This window comes from Wyeomyia smithii, chromosome 3 (genome assembly GCF_029784165.1).
Source record: "Wyeomyia smithii strain HCP4-BCI-WySm-NY-G18 chromosome 3, ASM2978416v1, whole genome shotgun sequence".
NCBI lineage: Eukaryota > Metazoa > Arthropoda > Insecta > Diptera > Culicidae > Wyeomyia > Wyeomyia smithii.
This window is the reverse complement of record NC_073696.1, coordinates 50,117,979-50,141,581: the sequence shown is the minus strand read 5'-3', so window position 1 is coordinate 50,141,581 and position 23,603 is coordinate 50,117,979. Positions and strand designations below refer to the sequence as shown.

Below are 23,603 nucleotides of genomic sequence, written 5' to 3'. Positions count from 1 at the left end.
GATAGTGAATATTCTCAGCACTGCAATTAGGGCTTGATTTTTTGCGCTGTGGCGTGTTTTGCTTCAAGAGGTATCTTGGCCTGCTATGTTTGAGGAGGCACGTGTCTCCCCTAGAGAACCGCCAATGTAAACCACTCGTTTTCAATATTTTCGTTGAGCTAACAAATCATTGATTAGATCATTGGAAACTGGCCAAAAACAGTTGCAAAAAGAAAGATTTTTTAGGACTGCTTAAGGAAAACCTAAAAATCATTTCTTGGGTTAGAAAACTTACAGACATTTTTAAATAAATATTATATGATGTTATGAGTGATGTTAGTTCTTACGTTGCACGAAAATACCAAATATTGAACTGTTAACTATACTTAAGTATGGGAGGATTTTAGTCCGTGACTGCTTAGTCTTAAAAATCCACCTAAATATTTTCAACGGATTATTGTAATAAACTTCAAATAAAACATGATATTTTTTTTATAAATATGGCATTTTATTCCTTCGAACTCATTCCTAAAGCATATACGTTACACATTCACTCAGTAGCTTCAGTTCTCCGCTAGGGAAAGCAAATTTAAATACGTGTTGAAAGTACGATAAATTGATATGTTTACTCATACTAGTACTTACAGAATTTCACGCCTAGTGACATCTAGTAAATGTTTTCAAATGTTGCACTTACAGTCTACAACTAAGAAATAAAATACAGCAGGATTATTGCATCGTGATTCGGTCAATATTTGGTCTACATTTTAGTTTTGTCAATTAGAGACACACTAATAACGAAGTCAACAAGAAAATAAGGTACGAGCAATGATTTTTGTTACGCGATTTGAGTAGGAAAATAAAATTTAAGTTGCATTTGGCAATGAGGCAAGCTAGAAAGGAAACTCGTTATACAGTTTTAACCGCGCATCTTGAAAGATTCAGTAAGAAAATAGCTCTAACCAGTGAGTTGGAATTGTTTAAATCTATAGTTTTGTATACAGCAGCATTACGATTCTAAGAGGACATCAATCCTGGTTTGAAAGTCTTCGCCTCACTCGGAGTGTGAAATCCTCCTGTTGCAAGCAACCGACTTTCCGTTTGTATCATGTACAGTCAGTTTGGGGCTTATCCTCGGTAAGTTCCAATATAGGCTCCACAGTTCGGGCAGTAGTGATTGGCATTTTTACACGAGTCAATAACGTACGGAATCCAGAAGCAGGGCCAACATCTGTAACAAAATCGAATAATAAATTTTCTGATTATATAGTAATTTGCAAATAAAGATAAACAATCAACCATCTGGAATAATCTCCAGCAACAATTAAAGTGGCCTTCAAACATGAGACTTCTTCCAGGTTTGATTTAGTGGAGTCATGAAAAACTCATCCGATGTCTAACGAGAAACGACCCAACCAAAACACATTATTAAGGCGCTAAACAATAACATGACCGTCATTAAGGGGGGCAATCGTGCAAGGACAGAGGTTCGTCTCTAGTGTCGCACGTGAGCCAATCGGAAGATCATCGCAGGGTGACTGGGGAACAAATTGCATACTAAACCCCTAATGCCACCTAGAATGACTGTCTCTCGGAGTGTGTTATTAAAAACCATAAGCATTTGCTCGGTCAGAAGATGCTAATCGGAACCGACTGGCTGCAATAAAACGCGAAAAGCTGTCATTAATTGCGGTAAAATCACCGATGCTGTCCTTGTAATAGTTCTAATTACCGCCAGTGAATGGAAACTTGTCAAAAGGCGGAGATTTACGCAGTTTTCGCAAGCAGTTCCAAGAATAGAACACGAGCCGATGGCTCGTGCAAAAATTGATCTATATTTATGCCGGAGTAACTCGAGATCAAGTGAACCATATTGCATAAGAGCTGTGCTCGGTCGAAAAGCGGTCCGAGATAGTTTTTTCTTCCCACAGATATGTGTGCGGTGCGGTAGAAAATCGTAATTGGTAGCAAATATCATTATCATATAGTACGCCTACCGATTCCTGTGAGTACTCGGAATTTCCAGCATACAGTCACCGCCGATAGCGGTTGGGTTTACTCGTTTATTGCACCACATCTTTATCAGGATGACGCTAATTCCAGTCGATTTCATGCACAAAAAAGGTGTTCAATGAGAGTCTCACCTTTTTGTATTAATAATTACGTTTAGCTCTGATTGTGCGTTTGTTATTAATGCACATTCTCCCGCTTGTTTCATGCTTCACAACAACCAAAAATGCTAGCAAAATGAAACAGTCTCTAATCTAAAAATAAGTTGTATGATTTTGTTATCACTAGCCGCAGGTAATTATCACCTGCTGATTCTCATGTCCCTGAGCATGGTAGGTTGTGTATTTTGTATCACCGGTTGTATGAATTAGAGCACCGGGTAAGCCGGGATTTTGATTCGTATCTTGTCATTGAGCAACGGCAAACAAACCACGAGGTTAGCTGTTCAACAATATGAAGAACACGAAACAAATAAAACTATTCTACCTCAGTGGTTAATATGCTGATTGCTATTCGCGTGGTGTTGTATGTTAGCACTAAAATTATAAGTCTCCGCGGTCACAATACTGTCAAAGACAAAAGAGGGATTCATGCAATTTATTTTTTACTAAGTCTACCAAAAACTGGTTATAATTGTTCAAGGAGGCATTCAGAATATCACTGCTGTGTTTTTTGACGTAGAACTACGTTTTTCTTTAGCCTACCACATAGGGATGTAAATAGGAAAACTATTAACGAAAAGGGGACGAAATATGTCCCTTTTTAAATGCTTTTCAACCGATTTCCTTCATTTTTGCAACAATTGTTTGGAAAATTATACACGCATCCACCCAAATGTATAAAATTGTTGATTGATTATGCAAACTATTGTACTATTGATAATTGTCAAGCCTTGTTTAAACGAAAATTACGTCCTCTGATTGGTCGTTGTATGATTGCTTCCCAAGCACGGTCGACAGAATCATATACCTTGCAATTGAAAACATGCTATTTGGCCTATATAAGAGCCTGTTTCAACCGAAGCCGCTCATAATAGTTCTGGACAGCGACAAGTTGTCAACAGCAGTCGTCCTTCCTTAGCAGCAGCACTAGCCCTGTGGTTGGTCACCACGTCTCAGGAGAAGCGCGGTTCTTCTCAGTGTGTGTCGCCAGACTGCCATTATTCCCCCGTGTTAGGGCAGCATGAAGATCGTCATCACCAAGTCCAATTTTCAACAGCAAAATGCCTTTTTTCAAGGCAAATAAACAAGTCATTGAAAGTTAATAATTTTTGACAACGTAAGCAAGCATTCTGTGCGGATTCTAGCAGTTACATCTGTCGCGGCCGTCTAATTTACAGAAGGTGAAATAGCTTCCACAGTGCATGTTGTCCGTGTATCTTAACTCCCCCACTGTTGGGGCAGCACAAAGGTTGCGATCAGCAACCGATTTTGAACAGCAAAATGCCTTTTTTTAAGGCAAATAAACAAGTAATTGAAGGGTGAAAATTTCCTAGCATCAACACAAGCAAACATTCTTCGCGGGATCCTAGCAATCAAATTCTGTTGTAGTTTATTTAGTTAATACCCCCACTGTTGGGACAGCACAAAGGCTGCGATCAACATCACCGATTTTGAATAACAAACTGCCCTGTTAGAACGCATTCACAAAGGCAGTTAATTCGAATATGCAGAGCTAATATGAAGTCGATTCAATCAATCAGCATTAACAGAATTTCGTCGTCTCCCAGCTGCCAAGTTGCAACATGATGCAACACGCATCAGCGAGCAAACGAAATCGCTTGATGTTACAAACCGCAATAAGATACGGGTTAAAACCGTTGCGTGTGTGAGAGCATCATCGGTGTTTATTCGCTGGATACAAAAATCAAACGCGAATTGTGGAATAATTCGTCTAAAGGACATTAGAGAATGTGACAAAAGAACTGAAAGGCGTGGCCTATTACGTAGCACCCTTCGGCTATAAAAGAGTGTTTCTGGGAAAACTAGCTACATTCATTAGTCGGAAGATGAGCTGGATGGACCGTTCACAACGTTGACAGCAGTAGCAGCAGATATCGGCACTCAGCAGTAACAGACCATAGCAGTGGGTCGCGCCTGTGGCTGCCTTCAAATTAAACACTTGCCCTGTGGTTGGTCACCACGTCTCAGAAGCAGCGCGGTTCTTCTCAGTGTGTGTCGCCAGAGTGCCATTATTCCCCCACTGTTGGGGCAACATGAAGATTGCCATCAGGAAATCCAATTTTTGAAATCAAAATGCCTTTTTCAAGGCAAATAAGTAAGTCATTGAAAGTTAATAATTTTTGACAACGCAAGCAAGCATTCTGTATTGGATCCTAGCAATTTAAATCTGTCACACCCGTCTAATTTACTGAATGTGAAAAAGCTTCCACAGTGCATGTTGTCCGTGTATCTTAATTCCCCCACTGTTAGGGCAGCTCAAAGGCTGCGATCAGCATTACCAATTTTGAACAACAAACTGCCCTGTTCTGTTTGAACGCCTTAACAAAGGTGATTAATTCGACTTTACAGGAATAAATTGAAGTCGATTCAATCAATCAGCATGAACAGAATTTTGTCATCTCCCAGCTGCTCAGTTACAACACGATGCAACACGCAACAGCGAGCAAACGAAATCGCTTGATGGTTACAAACCGCACGCGATACGGGTTAAAATAGTTGCGTGTGTGAGAGCCCCATCGGTGTTTATTCGCTGTGTAAAAAAATCAATAAATCTGAACAAATAACTTGCCCGGTGGTTGGTCACCATATCTCAGGAGCAGCGCGGTTCTTCTCGCTTCTCAGCGTGTGTCGTCAGACTGCCGTTATTGCCCCACTACTGCAGCATAAAGGTTGCCATCAGCAAATCCAATTTTGAGCAGCAAAATGCTTTTCTCAAGGCAAATAAACAAATATTTGAAGGTTAATAACTTTTTGACAACTCAAGCGAGCAATCTGTGCTGGATAGTAAAAATTTAAATTTGTAGCAGCCGTCTAATTTACAGAATGTGAAACAGCTTTTACAGCTTGTATTTTCAGTGTCTTTATTACCCCACTGTTGAGACAGCACAAAGCAAGGATTAGTAGACTTCATGACTCATTAATGAAACACCTACATCAATGCATTTCTTAATAGTGTGCGTAGTTCTACGTCAGTTATGCGGTCGTGTCTTGGATACAACCTCCTACTTTTTTCATAGATTTTGCGCTCTTGGGTCTTATAGGGGAACAACGGGCAAGACGGTCACCCTAAGCAAATGATTCATTATTCTACTCAAAACACAACATTTCAACCAATGATATTCATAATATTCGACATTGACTAGTGCTTTTCATAAAATAATGCAAACTTTTCCTTTTTAGTGTGATTTTATATTAGTTTTCACTAAAATAAAAACAGTCTCGAAAAACCACTATTTCACAACGTGCATATGAAACGAACCGGCTGTGCTGGTAAGACGGCCCTATGAAAGACTATAGCAAATTTCTTTTCTATACGGGACGACGCGCTGCGCAAAAAAGCACGTGTTGGAAGCTTACCGTCGGCTGCGCAGATGGAATCATTCACATCATTTAAGTTATTTAGCTTGCATTGAAAATAGATACTTCTAGGAATGTTTTCATAAAAATTCAATTATTATCTGAATCGAAAAAGTAGAAGCAAAGTTGTCATAATTTCAAGCGCATTGCAATTTATCAAAGTTTTTGGTGTGGCGAAAATTCAATCTAGACCTTGTGCTTGTTCTTCAAAATGCTTAAAGTTTAACTAGCTTATAGTACAAGGTACAAGCTTTAAAAAGAGTATTTGATGATGTGCACCGGTTTGCCTCTTTCTCCCCTATACGCATTAAATCTGGGAAATAATTTAATGAAAAAACGCTCTAACTCAGTATAAAACGATTGTAGCAACATGCTGTTTTCGAAAGAAACCTGTGTTTTTATGTTGGTCATATTTGTCTAGAACATTATGTTCTTGAAAAAACAATATTTAAAAAGTTATGCTAGAAAAACTAAATTTGAGGGGGTTGACAGCGAAAATACTTTGTATTTCAGTAAATAGACGTCATAGAAATTTGATATCTTCCGCAAAGTTTCATATTTTGAAAAGTTCTACAACTTTGCTAAAGAATCTATTCATGTATTTTCGCTGTATCAAAAGTTAGATTTTTGATTTTCATGATAGTAGGCCATGATAAAAAATTTTTCTTATCAACATTTCCGTTATATTTTTGTGAACAATTCTTTTGAACATTGTCTTTGGCTAACATCAACCGTTTAAGCACAAATGAATTAAGTTCGTCAAATTGCCTTTTCCGACCACTGTGCATTCTAGGGTAAAAAAACTGACAAAAGTAACTTTCGCAGTAAAGTATGTTAATCTTTCGAAGCAATTTACGTACGCCATCAGCAATTCACAGTTTTTCGAAATATTTCTACTGTCGCTTTTCTACAAAATTTAGCGAATTTGCGATTAGCGTTTCGAAGGCCAAAATTTTAGCGACGATAACAGTTTCGCTAACCAGCTCAAAAATTAGCGAAATCGCTAAATCGCTAACTGAATTTTAGCGTCGCTAATTAGCGAATTAGCGAATTAGCGGAATGGTGCCCACCACTGAATGTTTTCAATGATTATTTTTGTTTCAATCAAATGAGAGTTAATGACTCTAGGTCTCATATCGCATGCTAAGAATGCTAGAAAAAGAATAATAAATGGTGCTATTGTTGTTTTCTCAGACTGCCCATTTTGCTAACACAACATCTGACCGTCTTGCCCAAGAAGCAAACATTTTTTTGGATCGATGTGATTTCCAAAAGAAATAATATTTTCTCTAAACTATCTTCACCCACTTGTCTCAAATATGCTCAATTATTCCAATGTCGTTGAAAACTCTATTTTTCTGAAGTTTTACCGAAGCAGAAGCTTAAATTCGACACGGTCAAAACTACATCACATTGCTTTGCTGTTGATGGTGAGCTTATTTTGATTATTTCTCAAATAACTAACTATAGTTTCAATCTACAAAATATCTCGAAACTCCCAGGATCCTGTTGGTATGTAACTGGCATAACTGATTTGTGTTAATTTCAATGGTTTATATAGAAATGAACAACGGTCCGTCTTGCTCGCCCTGTCCGTGTTGCCCGTTGTTCCCCTACCAGGCTGTAAACTTTTGGAGCCATTTAGCTAACCTCTGGATTTCAAGCTAATTTTAGGTCACGAAGAAATCGAATATGATTGAGTCATTTTGATAACCTGTCTTCATTAATTAAAAGATGACATACAGAACAATTGAAAACTGGACATAAATCCCATCAAAAAATTTATTTCTTGAACGTTTCTTGGCCTATTTTTTGATGGTATATTTGTGTACTAACCTTTTAAATAACAGAACAATGTTATTGGTATCCATTTCACTAAGTATCAAGATTGATTTGTTTGGCCCAAACCAAAATGCGAAAATTTCGTGCTACACTTTACTTTACTATCAGTTGTGTTAATACGCCAAGGCGAAATACGAAAAAGAAAAGATTTGATCCACTAATCTTATCACGATAACAAACACGACGTTCTTGAAATTTCCCATACGCAGCACAGAAACGTGCATAAAGGAAGCCATTGTTAATGTCTAAGCCTTACATTTTTACTAGGGGAAAGTAGGTAAAGACGGACACCCTAAGGTTTGATCTAAATAATTACTTAGGTATTGCTATTTAGATCGCGGTAGTCATACAAATTGAAACTTAAGGTCATTTGTTTTCATAATCATTTTTGGTATTAGTGAACTTCCTCCAAGTTTTATGTGTTTTGGGTCTTAAAAAAACAAGACTACAAATTGCTGTTTTTTTGACATGGTTGGGAAAGACGGACACTTGGGGTGGGTAAGATGGACACTACGAAGGTAAAGGTGGACACTAACAAAAAAGATGTAGTACGTTAAGTATTCTTTTGATTTATGTGTTAAGTGCTGGCCATACATTACTCTACGTTATTAGTGTCCATCTATACATCACGTGAACAGTTTGAGAGGATGGGTTTCGATGAAGGCGAAAATTCTCCGCCTACATGGCCTGTTCTAACTGCTCAGTGATTAATATCTGCTGGTTTCTCTCGCGGGTGTACTTTGTGAACATCTGTAGTACACAACAGATGCTACATGTGAAAATTTTTGGAAAATCCGTGTGTCCATCTTTCCCTACCTTAGTGTGTCCGTCTTGCCCGACCTGGTTGTAAATTTTTCAAACGATCGTAGCTCTTCATCGGAACATCGAAAATCTGCTGGATTTTCACTAGAAAACCGAGGAAAGACTAATTAATCACTATACTATTGTGAACAAATGAAAACACGTAAGTTTCACGAGTTTTTCACTGTTTTCCGTGAAATAAAAATCACATCAAATTGCGCGTTCACGAAAATATTCTTTGTTTTACTTACAAATTTGACAGTTTGCTTGCTAAAAACCGATAATGCAACTCAAAAGCATTAACACACTATAAAGAAGGTATTCGCATCACTCAACTATCATAATACATTCTAGTTTGTGAAATATTAAAAGTGTCCATCTTACCCGCAGTGTCCGTCTTTACCTACTTTCCCCTACGCTTAAACTCGCAGCCATTAAATCGTATAAATAAATCAACCTAGATTGAACATTGACAAAATAAAAAGCTTGCGTCAGGCTATCACACCACATCGTCACAACAGAACGCTGTTTGTAATTTCACCGTTACCGTTAGGCTGTTGTTTAATTTTTCTAATTTGTTTCTGAGTTGACATTGCCACGACTTTGACATGCAAGGCAATTACCAATATGAAGCTTACGAGCATTTTAGAACAGAGAAATATCGGTTATCAAGTGAAATCAATATCGAACGCGCACCATTCAACACATTTTCTTATCTCGTTTTGATGAATATAACAAACCTCGCCTAAGTGCAAATCGATTGCCATCCGGGCTACAACTTATCTTATCTTTGAGGGCTCACTATTTGATGGTGGTTATGAACGCGAAATGCATCAAGAAACTTGTCGTAACCTCTAAATGCAGCGAACTTACATGAAGAGACACAGCAGACCGGCCATTATGTGCGTCTTGGTGGAAGACTCGTAGTCCAGCCGGGTGATGACATGCTTCTGGCAGGACGGACAGCTGATGGATGCCGGATCGGGGCCAACTTGCGGGGCGGTCACTATCGCTAAACGGGTGAAATGATAGAAAGAACTCGTTGTAAATGCGCTTGAATGGAAGCAGCTGTTAAGCCAATCAGATGACACTGTTGATCGCCGCCATTTGTGCGACACTTTCTATACAGTTTATTCACACGAATTGCATGCTGAAATAATCAGCGGCAATCAAGCCTCCTATGGTTCCCATTTTCAAGGCGATGGAAACTTGATGATCAAATTCGTTATTATAATCTGTGGATACTTACTGTGCACGTAAGTAGGCTGCGCATAGTTTGGTGGAAGCATATTAGCGTTGGCATCGTACGGCGGCGGTGGCGGTGGATGTGGATAGCTGTGCTGCTGTTGCTGGGGTAAAGGTGCGTGAGGGTAACCGGCTGTGGCTAGTTGTGGTTGTGGTTGCTGCTGATTCGGTGGAACTGCTAGGAATTCGGGTTCGTGCGGGTAGGGAGGACTTTTGCTGTCCATTGTTGTTTGAACTAGGGGAGAGAAAGAAACCGCAAACTTTAGTAGTGGGTGATTGAGTGACACGTGTTAGAGCGCGTCGATTTCGAAAAGAATGATGTGATGAGCATGCTAATTGGATAGGTTTGAGTTCCTGAGAACGTCAAAGATTATAATTAATTAGCACGATCCAGTGTTGGTCAGTGGACGCTGTCAGTTTGAGAATGATTCCATAAGAAGAGCGAATTTGATCATTATATATTCGCTTCAAATATAAAATTGTTTCAATCGGTTTACTGGGAACAGCGAAGTTATCGATATGATAGTTCTTTGGATTATTTGTTTGTTATGGTTTCATGGTTGATTTTAATTATAATTCACGTATTTATCATGTTACATGAGAATAACGTTATAAACATTGTAATGTTGAAGAGACGATATTTCACCATCGATACAAAAAAGAGGATATTTCCACTCAATTTCGAGTATGATTGACGAGAGTGTAGGAGACGTCAAAAACACACACCACGAAGCACAGTGAAACACCTCAAACATCCAACCTGGCCTGATCTTCATTATATTCACAGAGTGATGAATAACGGAACTGGAAGCATCCGGAAGGTGTATTTGCTAGTATTTTTGGTTATAGTGATGAAGGAAAATCACTATAACCAAAAATACTAGCAATTTTCGTGATACAAGCTGTTCAACCGGATATTATCAGAAACACGACTCATTAAATTTTAGATAAATGTTTAAAAACAAATATTTTCGATTTTACGATATTGATTTTGACAAACACCTATTTGGGTTGACTACCTTACATGCTTAGTAGGTACACATTTTTGACATCGTGATTTTGGGTTAAAATTACATGTTTATTTTAGAAACGTTGCATTTCAGCTCACGGTATCAAAGCGCTACTATCATCCAAAAAAAAAATGTTAAATTGCAGTCGATGCTCTCGTCACGATCGTAAACACAACTTTTAGATGTTGCAAAGCTGTCAAATGGTTAAGTAAACATCACATTTCAAAATGAAGCACTACAAAACAGAGTTACCCTAGTTTGCGTTTTTCCGCTTTGCTAAGGTTTCAATCATATTTACTCCTATGTATGATGCCAAATTTGCAAAACTGTTTTTAACTTGGTCTAAAACTATCTGTCACGCCTGTTTGAGGACAAAAGGCTTCCAGTTCAGAATAATTTTCTTCTCAATCGTGTAAACGTGAACTCGAGAAAAAATAGTGTTTTTTTCTCTTTCAAAAAAACCAATGGTAGAAAGCGAATTTTCGAATTTTCGATGTTTCAACTGAAGTTTCAAAATTGATGACAATATGATAAAGTAATTGCATTAAGTTGTGGTGAACAAAACATGGTCTGAATAACGATTGATCTTTAATCATTTTTTTCGAGAATTACACAGTGCAACAATTTTTTTGCCTTGGCTTCTCTGCATGATTTTTTGATGAAGTTTGATGCGAAAATAAACTTCTCCGAGTTTGAACATATTTCAACTTAAGGAGCAACAATGGCGCCATTTTGAATTTTTGAGAAATCGAAAATTTTCGATGTTTTTTCGACGCCATTTTGTTTTAAAGACCAACATCAAAATTCTAAGAGTTTGTCCACATATTAGCATTTTCATACCCATCTTTCAAAACAAATCGGACAAAAACTGAGCTTAAAACGGTGATTCTACGAAACCGGTTTTGGCATGTTTTTAGTATATTTCACAAAGCAAAATAATATCGTGTATGTCTGAGCATTAAGGGTAATGCGTTAATATCTGGAAATGCTAGTCAAATTATATAATATATTGAGTAAAAAAGTCTCAGAAATCGATTGGTAGGTGTCTGATCTACGTAAAATGTCAGCAATATGTCGATTTTGCTCCAATTCCCCTACAATACTAAAATAGGTTTATCTCGACGTTAAATTAACTTATCTGAAATATGTTTAATGAAATATCAAGTAAGTAAGTGATACTTAAAGATACAATAGCGATTTGTCTTCACATAATCCTCCCCTTTTTACGGGGAGGGGATCGCATTTAACTTTATCGAAGACGTGATGATTCTGTCTCATAGCTGAAGCGAGGTTTTTAGGTTTGGACCGGTCCTGGCCAAAAATGCAACCCCTCCCCCGCAAAAAGGGGGGATCATGTGAAGCCAAATTGTTATTGTATTTTTGAGTATCGCTTGCACTCTTGATATTACATTGAACAGATTTCAAATAAGTTAATCTAACGTCGAGAGAACCTATTTTAGTATTGTAAGAGAATTGGGGCAAAGTTGATATGTTGCTGACATTTTACGTCGATCAGACACCAACCAATCGATTACTGAGACTTTTTTACTCGATATAAGACATAATTTGACTACCACTTTTAGATATTAGCGCATTACCATTGATGCTCATACATACTCGATATTATTTCGCCTTGTGAAATATACTAAAACCATGCCAAAACCGGTTTCGTAGAATCACCGTTTTGTGCTCAGTTTTTGTCCGATTTAAGATCTGTTTGTTTTAAAAGATGGGTAAGAGGATGCTAATATGTGGACAAACTCTTAGAATTTTGATATGTGTCTTTAGAACAAAATGGCGTCGAAAAAAACATTGAAAATTTCCGATTTCTCAAAAATTCACAATGGCGCTATTGTTGCCCCTTAAGTTGAAATATGTCGGGGAAATTTGGTTTTGCATCAAAATACACAAAAAAATTATGTATCGAAACCAAGGCAGGAAAAAAGTCATTTTTTGTTGCACTGTGTTATTTAAAACACTTATATAAAAGCAAAGTATATGTACTTCAAAGACATGGTCATCAGCATAAACCTCAGCAAAAAGATACAACCTCATCTCAAAAACGAATATAGGACAAATGATCATGCAAAAGTTGCTGTTACATAGCTTGCGAACATGACAGCAACTTTTGTTCTATCTTTTGTTGCAACGGGATTGCAAGTTTAGCATCGAGTGGAAAATCTACTAATTTTTGTGTATCGCTGCAAGAGCGTGTAAGAGTGAAAATCACCCTGGTTTGAATACTCTCGTAAGAGCATGTACCCAACATGACAACTCTCACCACTCCCGTTGAATATCGTCCACCTAAATTAGTGTAAATTCGTTCGTTTTTTCGATTGTGAACGATATTGTCGCATTATTTAGGTTTGATAATGTTTTGTCATGTTTGTGAATTATTGTTTAGGGTTAAAAGCAAAGCAAAGCCTTGGTGCTACATTCCGTATCGGAACTCGACCTTCTGTTTATTATATACAGACTTCGCAGCCAACTGTTAAGTGTACAGGACATTTGCGGGGCTAGCGCTACGATCCTACTGACACTAACAGTCTCTCCCGAGTTAGGCCAGCATCGTACCTCGAGACCAGCTGGGAGAGTCATTGTTTAGGGTTAGATAGACCGATATTTTCTTTTGAGCATAGTTTACAGTTCCAAGCGAAGTGAAAACTTTGACAAGTGAAGAAGGTAAATTTTCGCTTGCGAAATCTGTCGTGAAAACCCGTTTGTGGAACACGTAGGTATTTCACCAGCCTGCAGTTTACAGTTTTAGTGAAGCGAAATTCACGAGTTTACACTCCGAGCGAAATGAAAATTGGCTGCAAATGACAGAATATAAACGCACGCAATTTTCCGCTTGCTGCTGCTTTTTTCACTACCGTTTGCATGCGTGAAAAAAGTAAACCCCAGTGAAAAAGATGAGATCCACAACCTTCGATTTCGCTGGATCGCATTTGTTTACAGTTCTAAGCGAAGTGAAATTTTTGCAGGTTGCATTTTTCACGAGCGTGAAAAAATGAACATTTTGTATGAGATTTTCACTTCGCTTGGAACTCTAAATAGGGCTTTAGTTGTAAAAAGTGGTGTGGTGAATGCTTACTTCAACGTCTCGGTGGGTTTGTTTTGGTCGGCAGCGGAGCCTCGATCATAGTAGGGCATTCACATCGTGTTTTTTTTGTTTGAGTGTGCGTTTTTTTTACTATTTTATTTTCGCAGTTTGCATCTCAATTTGTGTCCCGTGAAGCGAAGCTTGTCCTACTTCCTCTTTGTAAGAACAGCGAAGGTTGTTCCGCTGGCCTATGAGTGCGAATGCTACAGATGATGTTGCACGCCTAATAGGGTAAGCTACGCTATTGGCCACCCCCGGCTAAGTGCCAAGGAGCAGTATAAAAGCACTCTCCCGCCAAAGAGCATCTTTGCAGCTGCTGCATAATGCTAGCTGCAGGAGCAGCTTCGAAGAAGCATCGTACGTCTTTAAATGCTGGGAGTCTATTGTATGAGAATAAAACAATACTCCAAAGCAGCGCTGAAAAATTTCAGCGCTGAAAGTGAAAAATAGCCACCATAAACGTCAGTGATTTTTTCTACCATCACGAGGAAATATTCCGCTTTCATGCAATGTTTATTCTCTCTTTCTCCGTTTTTCATCATTCGTAAAATAATGAAAGCTAATTCATCCGTCAGGCGCAGTGAAAATGTGTTCGTTTGTTATTCACTGTTTCAAATTTTCTGAAATTTTTTCTCTCTGAGTTTCATTGTGTGAACTCTAATGTTGCAAACTCGGTTTGTGTGTTGTACATTAGCATTACACGGCTTGTGATGGATAAGAAAAATACTGCCACGAAAGATTTTTTTGCGTTTCTTTATAATAGCGACAGCAAGCGTCACATTGATAACGTCATTTTCGTTCTACCAAAGAAACGGTGAGTATCATTTAATAGGGGTTTCAGAAGATATTATTCCGTGACCGTGAATGATGCGCGTGAATAGGATGTGATAGGAGTATGACAGATCGTTCAATAACTAAATTTCAGTGTGTTTGAAAGTGCGCTGCGTTCATTGGAAGTGATAATTGATAATGATTGGATGTAATTTTCATAGAATTCCGGTAGTGAAAATAATTTTTATCATCCCTGCTCCAAATTAATACTGCACTATCTGGAGCAAATGACAATTTTCACGTTTTGTGTCGTGCTGGAGTACGAAATATGTATCTGTGAGCATGACCATGAGCATGAGCATGATTGACCGCCCGCGGTTGCTACTCCGTAATTGCCAGATCAGCTGTAATTACACAGAGAACCAACGGATGATGCTTGGGACTGACATCCATCTTCAATGTGTAAAAACTGGTAACCTCAATCTTTTTTAGTAGGCAATACCAGCGCCGGCCGCATCCGAATGCAGGTCAATGAAGGAGTGTGTATAGGAATATGTTGAAGTGATACTCGCTTTATTGGAAGCAGTACGATATATGTGTCTGTGATGACAAAAATTACGATATCACTGACCGAACAGAATAAGGAAGCATTTGCTTTAAAATCTAGCGCTTTAAACCATTCGAAAAGATAATTAAGCTTCAATTACTTGTTTAGTTGCCTGAAGAAGGTACACACTCAATCAGATAATAAAAGCTCGGTAATTATTATTACAATTTCGATCGGTAAGTTTTAGAAAATACAGAGTAGTTTGTAAGATTGATATAACTTTACATATTTTCTGTATTCAACAAATAATTTTACTGAATACTGCTAAACTTTCTACTGAACTGTTCGATAAATTAAACTTTTACCAAATATTTGTAAAAAACTACCAGACCAACTATAGCGCTGTCGAATTTTCTCTATTCGTTGTTCTCCTTCTGGTTGTCAAGTCACATTCTCAGTTCGTTTGAACATTGAAGTTCCTGCGTAAGAAAAAAAAAATGGAGGACGTTTTCTAACAACTTCAGCAAGAAGATGATCGCATAGAACATATTTTTCGTAAGTATATGGTGATAAAATTTGTGAATATTTTAGGCATCAAACCATCACAATTTTTGCTTCTACTTCCGAGCATCTGTTGCATGCTACGTAAATAGTTTACACCGTCATGTTAATGGACACATCCGGAAGATCCTCGGCTTTGAAACTATGAGCACAACTGGCATGAAGCTCATGCACAGTCCACAGCAGTAAAAAACGTTTGATTTTCACTCATGCAAATTTGGTGCGGCGAACGACGATTTTTGATTTATTTTAAGTTTTCAATAGTTTAAATTTTTAATAACATTTGAATAAAAATATTAATATAAATTTACGTCATATTTCTGGTTTTCCTAAATAATTAAAAGTGAACAAAAAACAAACATCACAGATCTTTCGGTACTGTCTTACACAGCTTACAGATTTGATCGGTGGTTTTGGCAACTAATTGCATTCGCCCTTTTTAACAAATTAGGTCGGTAATAATGACAGAAAGCAACAGCAATTTGATTACTGATCGGTCGGTAGTGGTTTATATTACCGAACGTTTTACCGAGCGCTCAGCTGTTGAAGAGTCGGTGAAAAAAAAACGAATTCAGTGATTAAATGTAAGTGTGTAAGCTTGCTGTTCAAAATCGGTCGCAATTCATTGCTCAGTAGCAAACACAACCCGCAACGCTACTATAAATATTGGAAGGACGAATATAACTGATTCAACCAAAAGCATTCTTTTATAGCCGAAAGGTGCGCTGAAATAGGCTCCGCTTATTTGTTTCACCACATTTTCTCATCTTCTTCAGATGAAAGATTCCAAAACTCGCATTCAATATTTGTAACCAGCGGAAAAAGACCGATGGTGCTCTCACACACGCAGCGATATAACCCGTTTCGTATTGCGGCTTGGAACGTAAAGCGGTTTTTTGCTCGCTGTTACGTGTTGCAACTGTTCAACGGAAGACGACAAAATTCTGTTTTTGCTGATGGTGAGTCGAGTTTGATTTATTATTGTGAAGTCGAGTTAATCGCCTTTGTGCAAACGAGCAGCTGTTGTAAGGATATTCAGTTTTAATTCACATAATAATAATAATAATACGATATCACTGTGAAATGCGTTACTTATTGTTACATAGGGGGGGGGGGGTAGTTGAGATCGTTACGTAACTGTGAAGTTTGCTCAAAATTGCAAATTTGGAGGGGGGGACAGGTTGTCCAGCGTTACGTAATTTTAGGGGAGGGAGTCATATTGAACGTTACTTATCGTTACATAGGGGGGGGGGGGGGGAGGGGGTCTGAAATCTAGGTTTAGAAAAAATGAATAATTTTCAATTGTTTGTTTATATGCCTCGAGAACGGCAGTTTACTGTTCAAAATAGGATATGCTGATCGCAACCTTTGTTCTGCTCTGACAATGGGGAAGAAAACACTGTTTCAAGTTTTCACACTTAAGGTTTGTTTGTTTGGCCGTTTCCTTTTATTTACTGCAGTGCTCCTAGTTTTCACATCTAGAAACTAATGACAGCGTTTTGATTTGGAAGGTTTGTTTACTTGGAGGTGAAAATTTCGTCAGCATTGGTACACGCGTTGAAAAGTTATCCAAGATGGAACGCCAGAGACGAGAAAAATATGGGCACACCTACGTTGAAAACCCAACATGGTCAGGAGGAATGATCGCCAAGGCTCTCAAACTACCGAAATCGACTGTGAATACCGTGCTCAAACGTTAATGGGACACTTTGACGGTGGATCGCACTGAAAAACCAAACGTAGAAGTGGAACATTGGACCGGAAATTCCGAGCGAAGGTCATTAGGGTAGCCCGAAATAATCTTGGGGTCTTTCTCCGTGATTTGGTGGAAAGGTTCAATGCAGCACATAGTTCAACTCGTCGAATCTGTATGCATGAAGGATTACGGTTCTATCATGCCAGCAAACAACCCAACAGGACGCTAAAATAGAACCTGGTTGCCAAAACTCGTGGAAGAAAGCTATACGAGCAAGTCCTGACAGAGTACAACGGCTGTATTTTGATAGACGATGAAGCATACGTCAAAATGGATTTTGGACAAATCCCGGGTCGGAAATTTTACCTTGCTAACAATAAGGAAATGCTCCTAGTAGGTTCAAATTTGTTTTCGCGGATAAATTCGCTCACAAGTTGATGATTTGGCAAGCCATCTGTAGCTGTGGAAAGAAGACAAAAGTTTTCATCACTGAAGCAACCATGAATGGACAAGTATATAAGTAGAAGTGTCAACAAGAGATAGTTTTGACGTTCATCCAGTCACACGAAGGCCACATGGAGTTCTGGCCCGATCTAGCTAGCTGCCACTACGCCCGGGATGAATTGGAACATTACAAGCAGATAAATATTTATGTTATCGCAAAAAGGATTAATCTACAAACTGCCCACAGTTTCGTCCCGTCAGAAGATATTGGGCAATAGTCAAGCGTAAATTGAAGAAGTGTGACAAATCAATCAAAACAACACCTGATATGGCGAAGTGGTGGAGAAAAATGGCCGATACGGTTGATGTTGCCACTGTGCAGAAATTGGTGAGAGGTATTCGACGAAAAGTTCGAGAATTCATCAGAACAGCAGACAAATACTTTTTATTGTACTTTTTCTTCGAAATTCAATAAAAAACCCTGCAAAAACATATTTTTACCAATTTTGTACATTATTTTCTCATGGAGGAATCGGAAATTTTATGCGGCCAAATTCAAAATGAAACAAACTTCACCATCGCCAGCGCCTTTTATCTGATATCTTTTTAAAAACTTGTTTTCATTAAAAGTTTGCCTTTGGTATTTATGTTTCAGCACTGATTTTAACCTAATTACCAATTTATAAATTTTAAAACGAATAGCATATACCTAGTCTGTGCCTAACGAAACGTTTACTGAGTAAGCCTTTCCAAAAGTAAGAGAGTTCTTATTCATTTGACAGAAGAACTAATCATAACGAAACTCGTTCACAAGTCCGGCAGAACATTTAACTAGATAGCCAGATTTTCAGCTGTTAATCTAGCTGAAGGTCAAATGAACTCGTTTTTATAGGTCAATAACCGCGCGGATATAACTTTGAGCTACAAAGACTATAAAAGATAATTTTATTTCTAGCATATCGTAACATCGAAGAACACCTAAAAGCCTCTCATGCAGGGTTTACGTAATATCAAGCTGCCTTGAGCTATAAGCTGAAAGAAAAACACTCCAAGAAGCTAATCACTTGAAGCTAGTAATGCGACAACACTGATCATTGCTACCACAAGCGACAACCGTTTTAATGATTAACCGGTTTCACCATCGGCAGAATTACTACGTAAGTAAACTGTTCTTGACACACATTCTTAACTGTTCCAGAAACCGCATTCGGCGTCCCATGCTTGCGTCGGAACTGTAACTTTGCCCGACGACGATTATCAGTAAATGTTTAGCTAATTTGCGTTTTGTTTTCTTCGCAAAATATCACTAATTGAACCTCAACGATGGTGATTGACTGAACCACTCTTGAAAGAAGCAGTTTACACTAGCGATTTCAAACTGTCGGTCGGCATGACGTGACAATTTAACCAACCCGTCATTCATCATTATCTGTTTGAAACCAAAAAACACGTTTTTTGCGAGATTGTCCAATTGAACTGATTATTGCTCTGCAAAATACCAAGTCATCGGTCTAAAGAAAGGACCCGAAAATCGAACTGTTTTATCACCTACGTGCTTAATAAGAAACTTGATAAATATAATCCCATCTAAGACACATCAGACAAACAAATCCCTCACGCAAGTTTTATGCAATAACCTCAGTCATTATGACGCACTTTCGGTTTGGCAAATGCTCTGCACTGTGACAAACTTGTTCACATATTGCTGCAGTACACTCCATCATCTGTCGCTCTGTTATAAAACACCACAAAGTTCAAACATAAACAAAACCGGTTCCATGAAAGTTGCAACATGAACAAGCCGAAAGTTATTACATACTTTCATTACTCACTTTAAGGTTAGATTTTCCCTCACGTCACAAAGCTCCAAATTCCGGCTGATGCACTGATTCACCTAAACAGACCACCTTTAGAAGTATTTACCAAAGCACACAGGTACCGACGATTCTTCGCTTGAGTGTCCGATTCCGACGGACGTCTAAACTGTACTGAGTTGGCAGTGCCGGCTGGGCTGAGTCAAAATAGAGCGAAAGTGAAGTGAGCTCAGCTGTTATCTCTGGACTGCTGCTGCTGCTGCTGCTTATTGTTGTCATTGCGGTACGGTAAGCGCGGAGTGGAGATCTAGAGGCGTACATGGTATACCTACGTCACTAGATTGACGATCGTGGTTGCAGCTCTCGCGACGATCGGGAAGCATCACTGAATGAATTGTCTGCATCAACATTCCGGTTCGATTTATGATATGCTTGATAGGAGGTTCTCTTGCACTCTCAACTGCTCTGGGGTGCTTGAGGTGCCAGTGCCGGGGCTGCTTAGCTGAGCGTTCGAAATGGAAAGTTTTTGCTGCGCGATGGTACAGGGTTGTAGTTGAACTTCAAGTTGGAGTTACGACAGAAACATGAGTTGAATGAACAAGTGGAGTTTTTTTATATGAAAAAGGCGAAGCTGTCGGAACTTGACCTTCTGGTTTTTAACGCAAACATTGCAACCAACTGTAGGTTTACCGAACACGAATCATACCTGGTAGATTTATTGATTTTAATTGATAGTTATGCTAACGATGATGAGTTGAAACACGTGAGTATTGTTCAAAAGTTACTCCCAAATCAGGAAATAAGTCACCAATGAACTAAAAAAATAAAAAAAAAAAAAAATGCAGTTTCCCTTCTCAACAAATCACCATGCGTCTTCATGCCAATCATTTGTTTTTTAAATCAATTTTCCCGTTCAACAGGTAGAGAAAATTTCCTATGGAATGTATATAATGCGTTTTTTCAGACCCGTTTCATCTGATTAAATCAGTTTAAGCAATTCTAATTTAAGCGATAAGCATTTTTGATTAAGTTTGCTCTCAATTTTCACGAGAGCAAAATCATTTCAAATCGCCTGGAAATACGCAAAAATTTAATCGACCATTTTTGATTTGAATGAAACTTCGCACATGTATTTGGCTTAGCAAACTGAGCATTTTTCACAGGTGGAGAGATTTTTTACACCCATGAGTTACATTCTAAAAGGGCGTATGCCTTTTGGCATAGGTTTTATTCGAAGCATTGTAGCCCAGAAACCGTTGGTTGTATAGAAAAATTGTCTGAGAATGAGTTGAAGCGAATTAAAAATGCACCATAAAAAAATATACACTGTACAAAAATAATTTTTTTTGACCAAAAAAATTAAGAAGAAACATTAAATTTCTATTTAAAAAAAGAGTTGAATTTTTTTTTTTTTTTTTTTAAGAAACTTGACGTTAAAACGCAACTTAAAAAAAAAGGCCAGGATGAAGAAATGAAAAATAATTTTTTTATGGCAGATTAATTTTTTTATGAAAATTCTAATTTAAACATTTTTCAAAATATTTGTATTCTGATGATTTTAAAACATGCAGGAAGTCATTATGAATTAAAAAGCTCTTGGTAGTAAACATTCTAAAGGCATTGGTTTTCGAGTTATTTCTAATTTAAGCTCGAAAAATTATAAAAAAAAATTCAACTCTATTTTTTTTAAATAGAAATTTAATGTTTATTTTTAATTTTTTTTGGTCAAAAAAAAATTTTTTTGTACAGTGTATATTTTTTTATGGTGCATTTTCAATTCCCTACAACTCATTTTCAGACAGTTTTTCTATACAACTAACGGTTTCTGGGCTACAATGCTTCGAATAAAACCTATGCCAAAAGGCATACGCCCTTTTAGAATGTAAATCATGGGTGTAAAAAATCTCTCCATCTGTGAAAAATGCTCAGTTTGCAAAGCCAAATACGTGTGCAAAGTTTCATTCAAATCAAAAATGGTCGATATTCGACCATAGGTCATTTCGCGCGATCTTGCTCACGAGCAGTGAAGGAAATTAAATGATTTTGAGCTGATTGTTTTTTCATCTTGAGTTGTGCACATCATGAAGTGCACAGTTCATGACTAAAATTGTATCCTCTCAATACGTAATAAAATGTTGGTGCCTTGGTCACTCGGAGATGACAAATACAACAGTTGACTACATACAACTCTGAGAATAGAGTGATGCGCGTTGCTCCGTTGTAATTCTCTCTTCGTACGTGGCGCATCGTAGGAAAAAAACGATAGCAACAAGCAAAAGAATAATTGAGAGTCCCATAAATGTTGGTTGGATTGCATCTCGCATCGCAGTGACGCAGCAGCGATGATGCGGTGCGGTGATGATGGGAGGGAGAGTAAGTAGTTCGGAAGGTAGTTTTTTCAGCAGGTTTTCTATAGCAGCCAAACAGGTACCAAAATGTGCTATGTTTGTTACCGAGAAATCATACGTTTGTTGTATTGCGTTGCGATTTCGTCAATGACATTACTCACTAGTTTTTGTTATGATTAGTGAATGGAATATTTTCCTCATACTAATTTGGGTAGTAACGTTATGGAAGAGTGAGAGGGGATGGAGTTTTGAAATTCTTTGAACAATGCTTGACTTGCTTTTGAACTGGTTTTGGATGCATTATTGCAGATTTCGATACTGCATTTTCACGTTTCAGTGCTGCGATTTTCAGGTTTTAGTGCTGTATGCCAATTGTGTTGAACCGAATATATTTGTACAGAAGTACAGAAATAACACCGAGAGGTAAAATAAGGCTTCTTTAGCAAAATCTTTAGCAAAAATTTGTAGAGGTTTGTAGAATTATCATTCTTATTAAACATATGCTGGCAACGACATTTTTATTATCACTGGACTTGTTTATTCATACTAAATTCAACAAGGAACTTGGAATATAAGCATAACAACTCAGATCTTTTTTTCCCTTCCTTTTCCATTTTCTATATTTCTGAGTACAAATGACATAAATTATTTACAGATCAAATTTGTAACGGCTAATTTAACAAACATATTTACCTTAGTAAAAATGTTATGCAACTTAAATCCAAACAAAATATGGCAAGTGTTTTTCACGTCTAATGCCTGAAATATTTTGCAAATCATTAAAACTTTTTCTATCTTTCACAACAGTTCGAAAAACATAGAGGAGAAACAATTGGTATGATAAAAAGCTCATCGAAGCTTTTTTCCTGATTGGTCTGATTTCAATTAGTCGAATGTTCGCGGAATACCAGTTCAAGAAACACTAGTTAGGGCCAACAATAGTGGTCTTAAAAGGCTTCGCGCTCATTCCACAGCCCTCCGACCGAAAAGCATTGCCACAACGATTATAAGGTTAGTTTCAGAGCTATATGCTCTGTACTGAAAACAGTTACAGTTTTAAGCTTTGTTTTTATTTGTTTTGTAAATATTCGAACTGTTATTAAAATTTGTATACACTTGTAACAGTAGGGAAAAAATTCTTAATACATATTTAGAAGAAATTTGTTTTGTAAGTTCTCCGTACGTCACAATTGAATCAGTTTCTACTTTCTACGACCGGACTTTCATTGGAAATTTATACGAGTGACACTAAAAGTCAGTTTCAACTTGTCACAGTGGAAATGCTGTTTTCATCTTTTTTGTTTGCAGTGTCAAAAATTGGCATCCCTGAAGCCCAGTAGCTGACAGCGATTTTCATACGAAGCAATGCCACAAAAAACGGACAACCAATTTAATCGACCATTTCTGATTTGGCTGAAACTTTGTTGAATTTTTTTGGACACGACTCATTTTTGAGAAGTTATTGAAAAATGCTATTTTGGGAAAGTATTAATGATTACAAATTTTTTAATGTCCAAAATGGTTTGTTTGATCGACACCCAAGTAACACGGTCAGTCTTCAATAAGTTTAGGTAATTGATATATAACAAATTTCGTCACTGGTGCTATAACGTATAAACTTATATACAACTTGTTAACTACTCAAGGGGCTGAGCCAATTAACAAATATATTCAGCTTTAAATGAATTGTTTACACGATTTATATAAAACAATTTTATAACGACCATAACCACCACACTTACATTTCCAGTGCCATTAAATGGTGGCCTGTTATTATTACCCAGGTCATAAATAAATTGCTCAAATGAGTTGAAATTTCACTCTCTGATGATTATTTCTAATACATACAAAACAGATAACCCACGAAAATAATCATGGATCTTCATTTGAGAA

At 37.6% G+C, this 23,603-nt stretch overlaps 1 protein-coding gene across 1 annotated transcript; it reads right to left on the bottom strand.

Moving 5' to 3' along the window:
• Window positions 1–484: 484 nt before the first annotated feature.
• On the bottom strand, window positions 485–19,550 carry LOC129731541 (lipopolysaccharide-induced tumor necrosis factor-alpha factor homolog). Its single transcript, XM_055691626.1, has 4 exons — window positions 19,381–19,550; window positions 9,421–9,651; window positions 9,045–9,183; window positions 485–1,210 (listed from the first exon to the last, which is right to left on the bottom strand). Exons 2-4 carry the CDS (start codon window positions 9,638–9,640, stop codon window positions 1,108–1,110), a joined length of 462 nt encoding a protein of 153 aa, XP_055547601.1. The 5' UTR covers window positions 9,641–9,651; window positions 19,381–19,550; the 3' UTR covers window positions 485–1,107.
• Between the last annotated feature and the right edge of the window lie 4,053 nt (window positions 19,551–23,603).

Excerpts from the sequence above, each read along its gene's own strand:
- LOC129731541 (XM_055691626.1), bottom strand. The coding sequence starts at position 9,640 with ATGGACAGCAAAAGTCCTCCCTACCCGCACGAACCCGAATTCCTAGCA. Across the intron at positions 9,184-9,420 it reads GCAGCCTACTTACGTGCACA|CGATAGTGACCGCCCCGCAA; the intron begins GTAAGTATCCAC and ends TCACCCGTTTAG. Across the intron at positions 1,211-9,044 it reads GGTCTGCTGTGTCTCTTCAT|ATGTTGGCCCTGCTTCTGGA; the intron begins GTAAGTTCGCTG and ends ATTTTGTTACAG.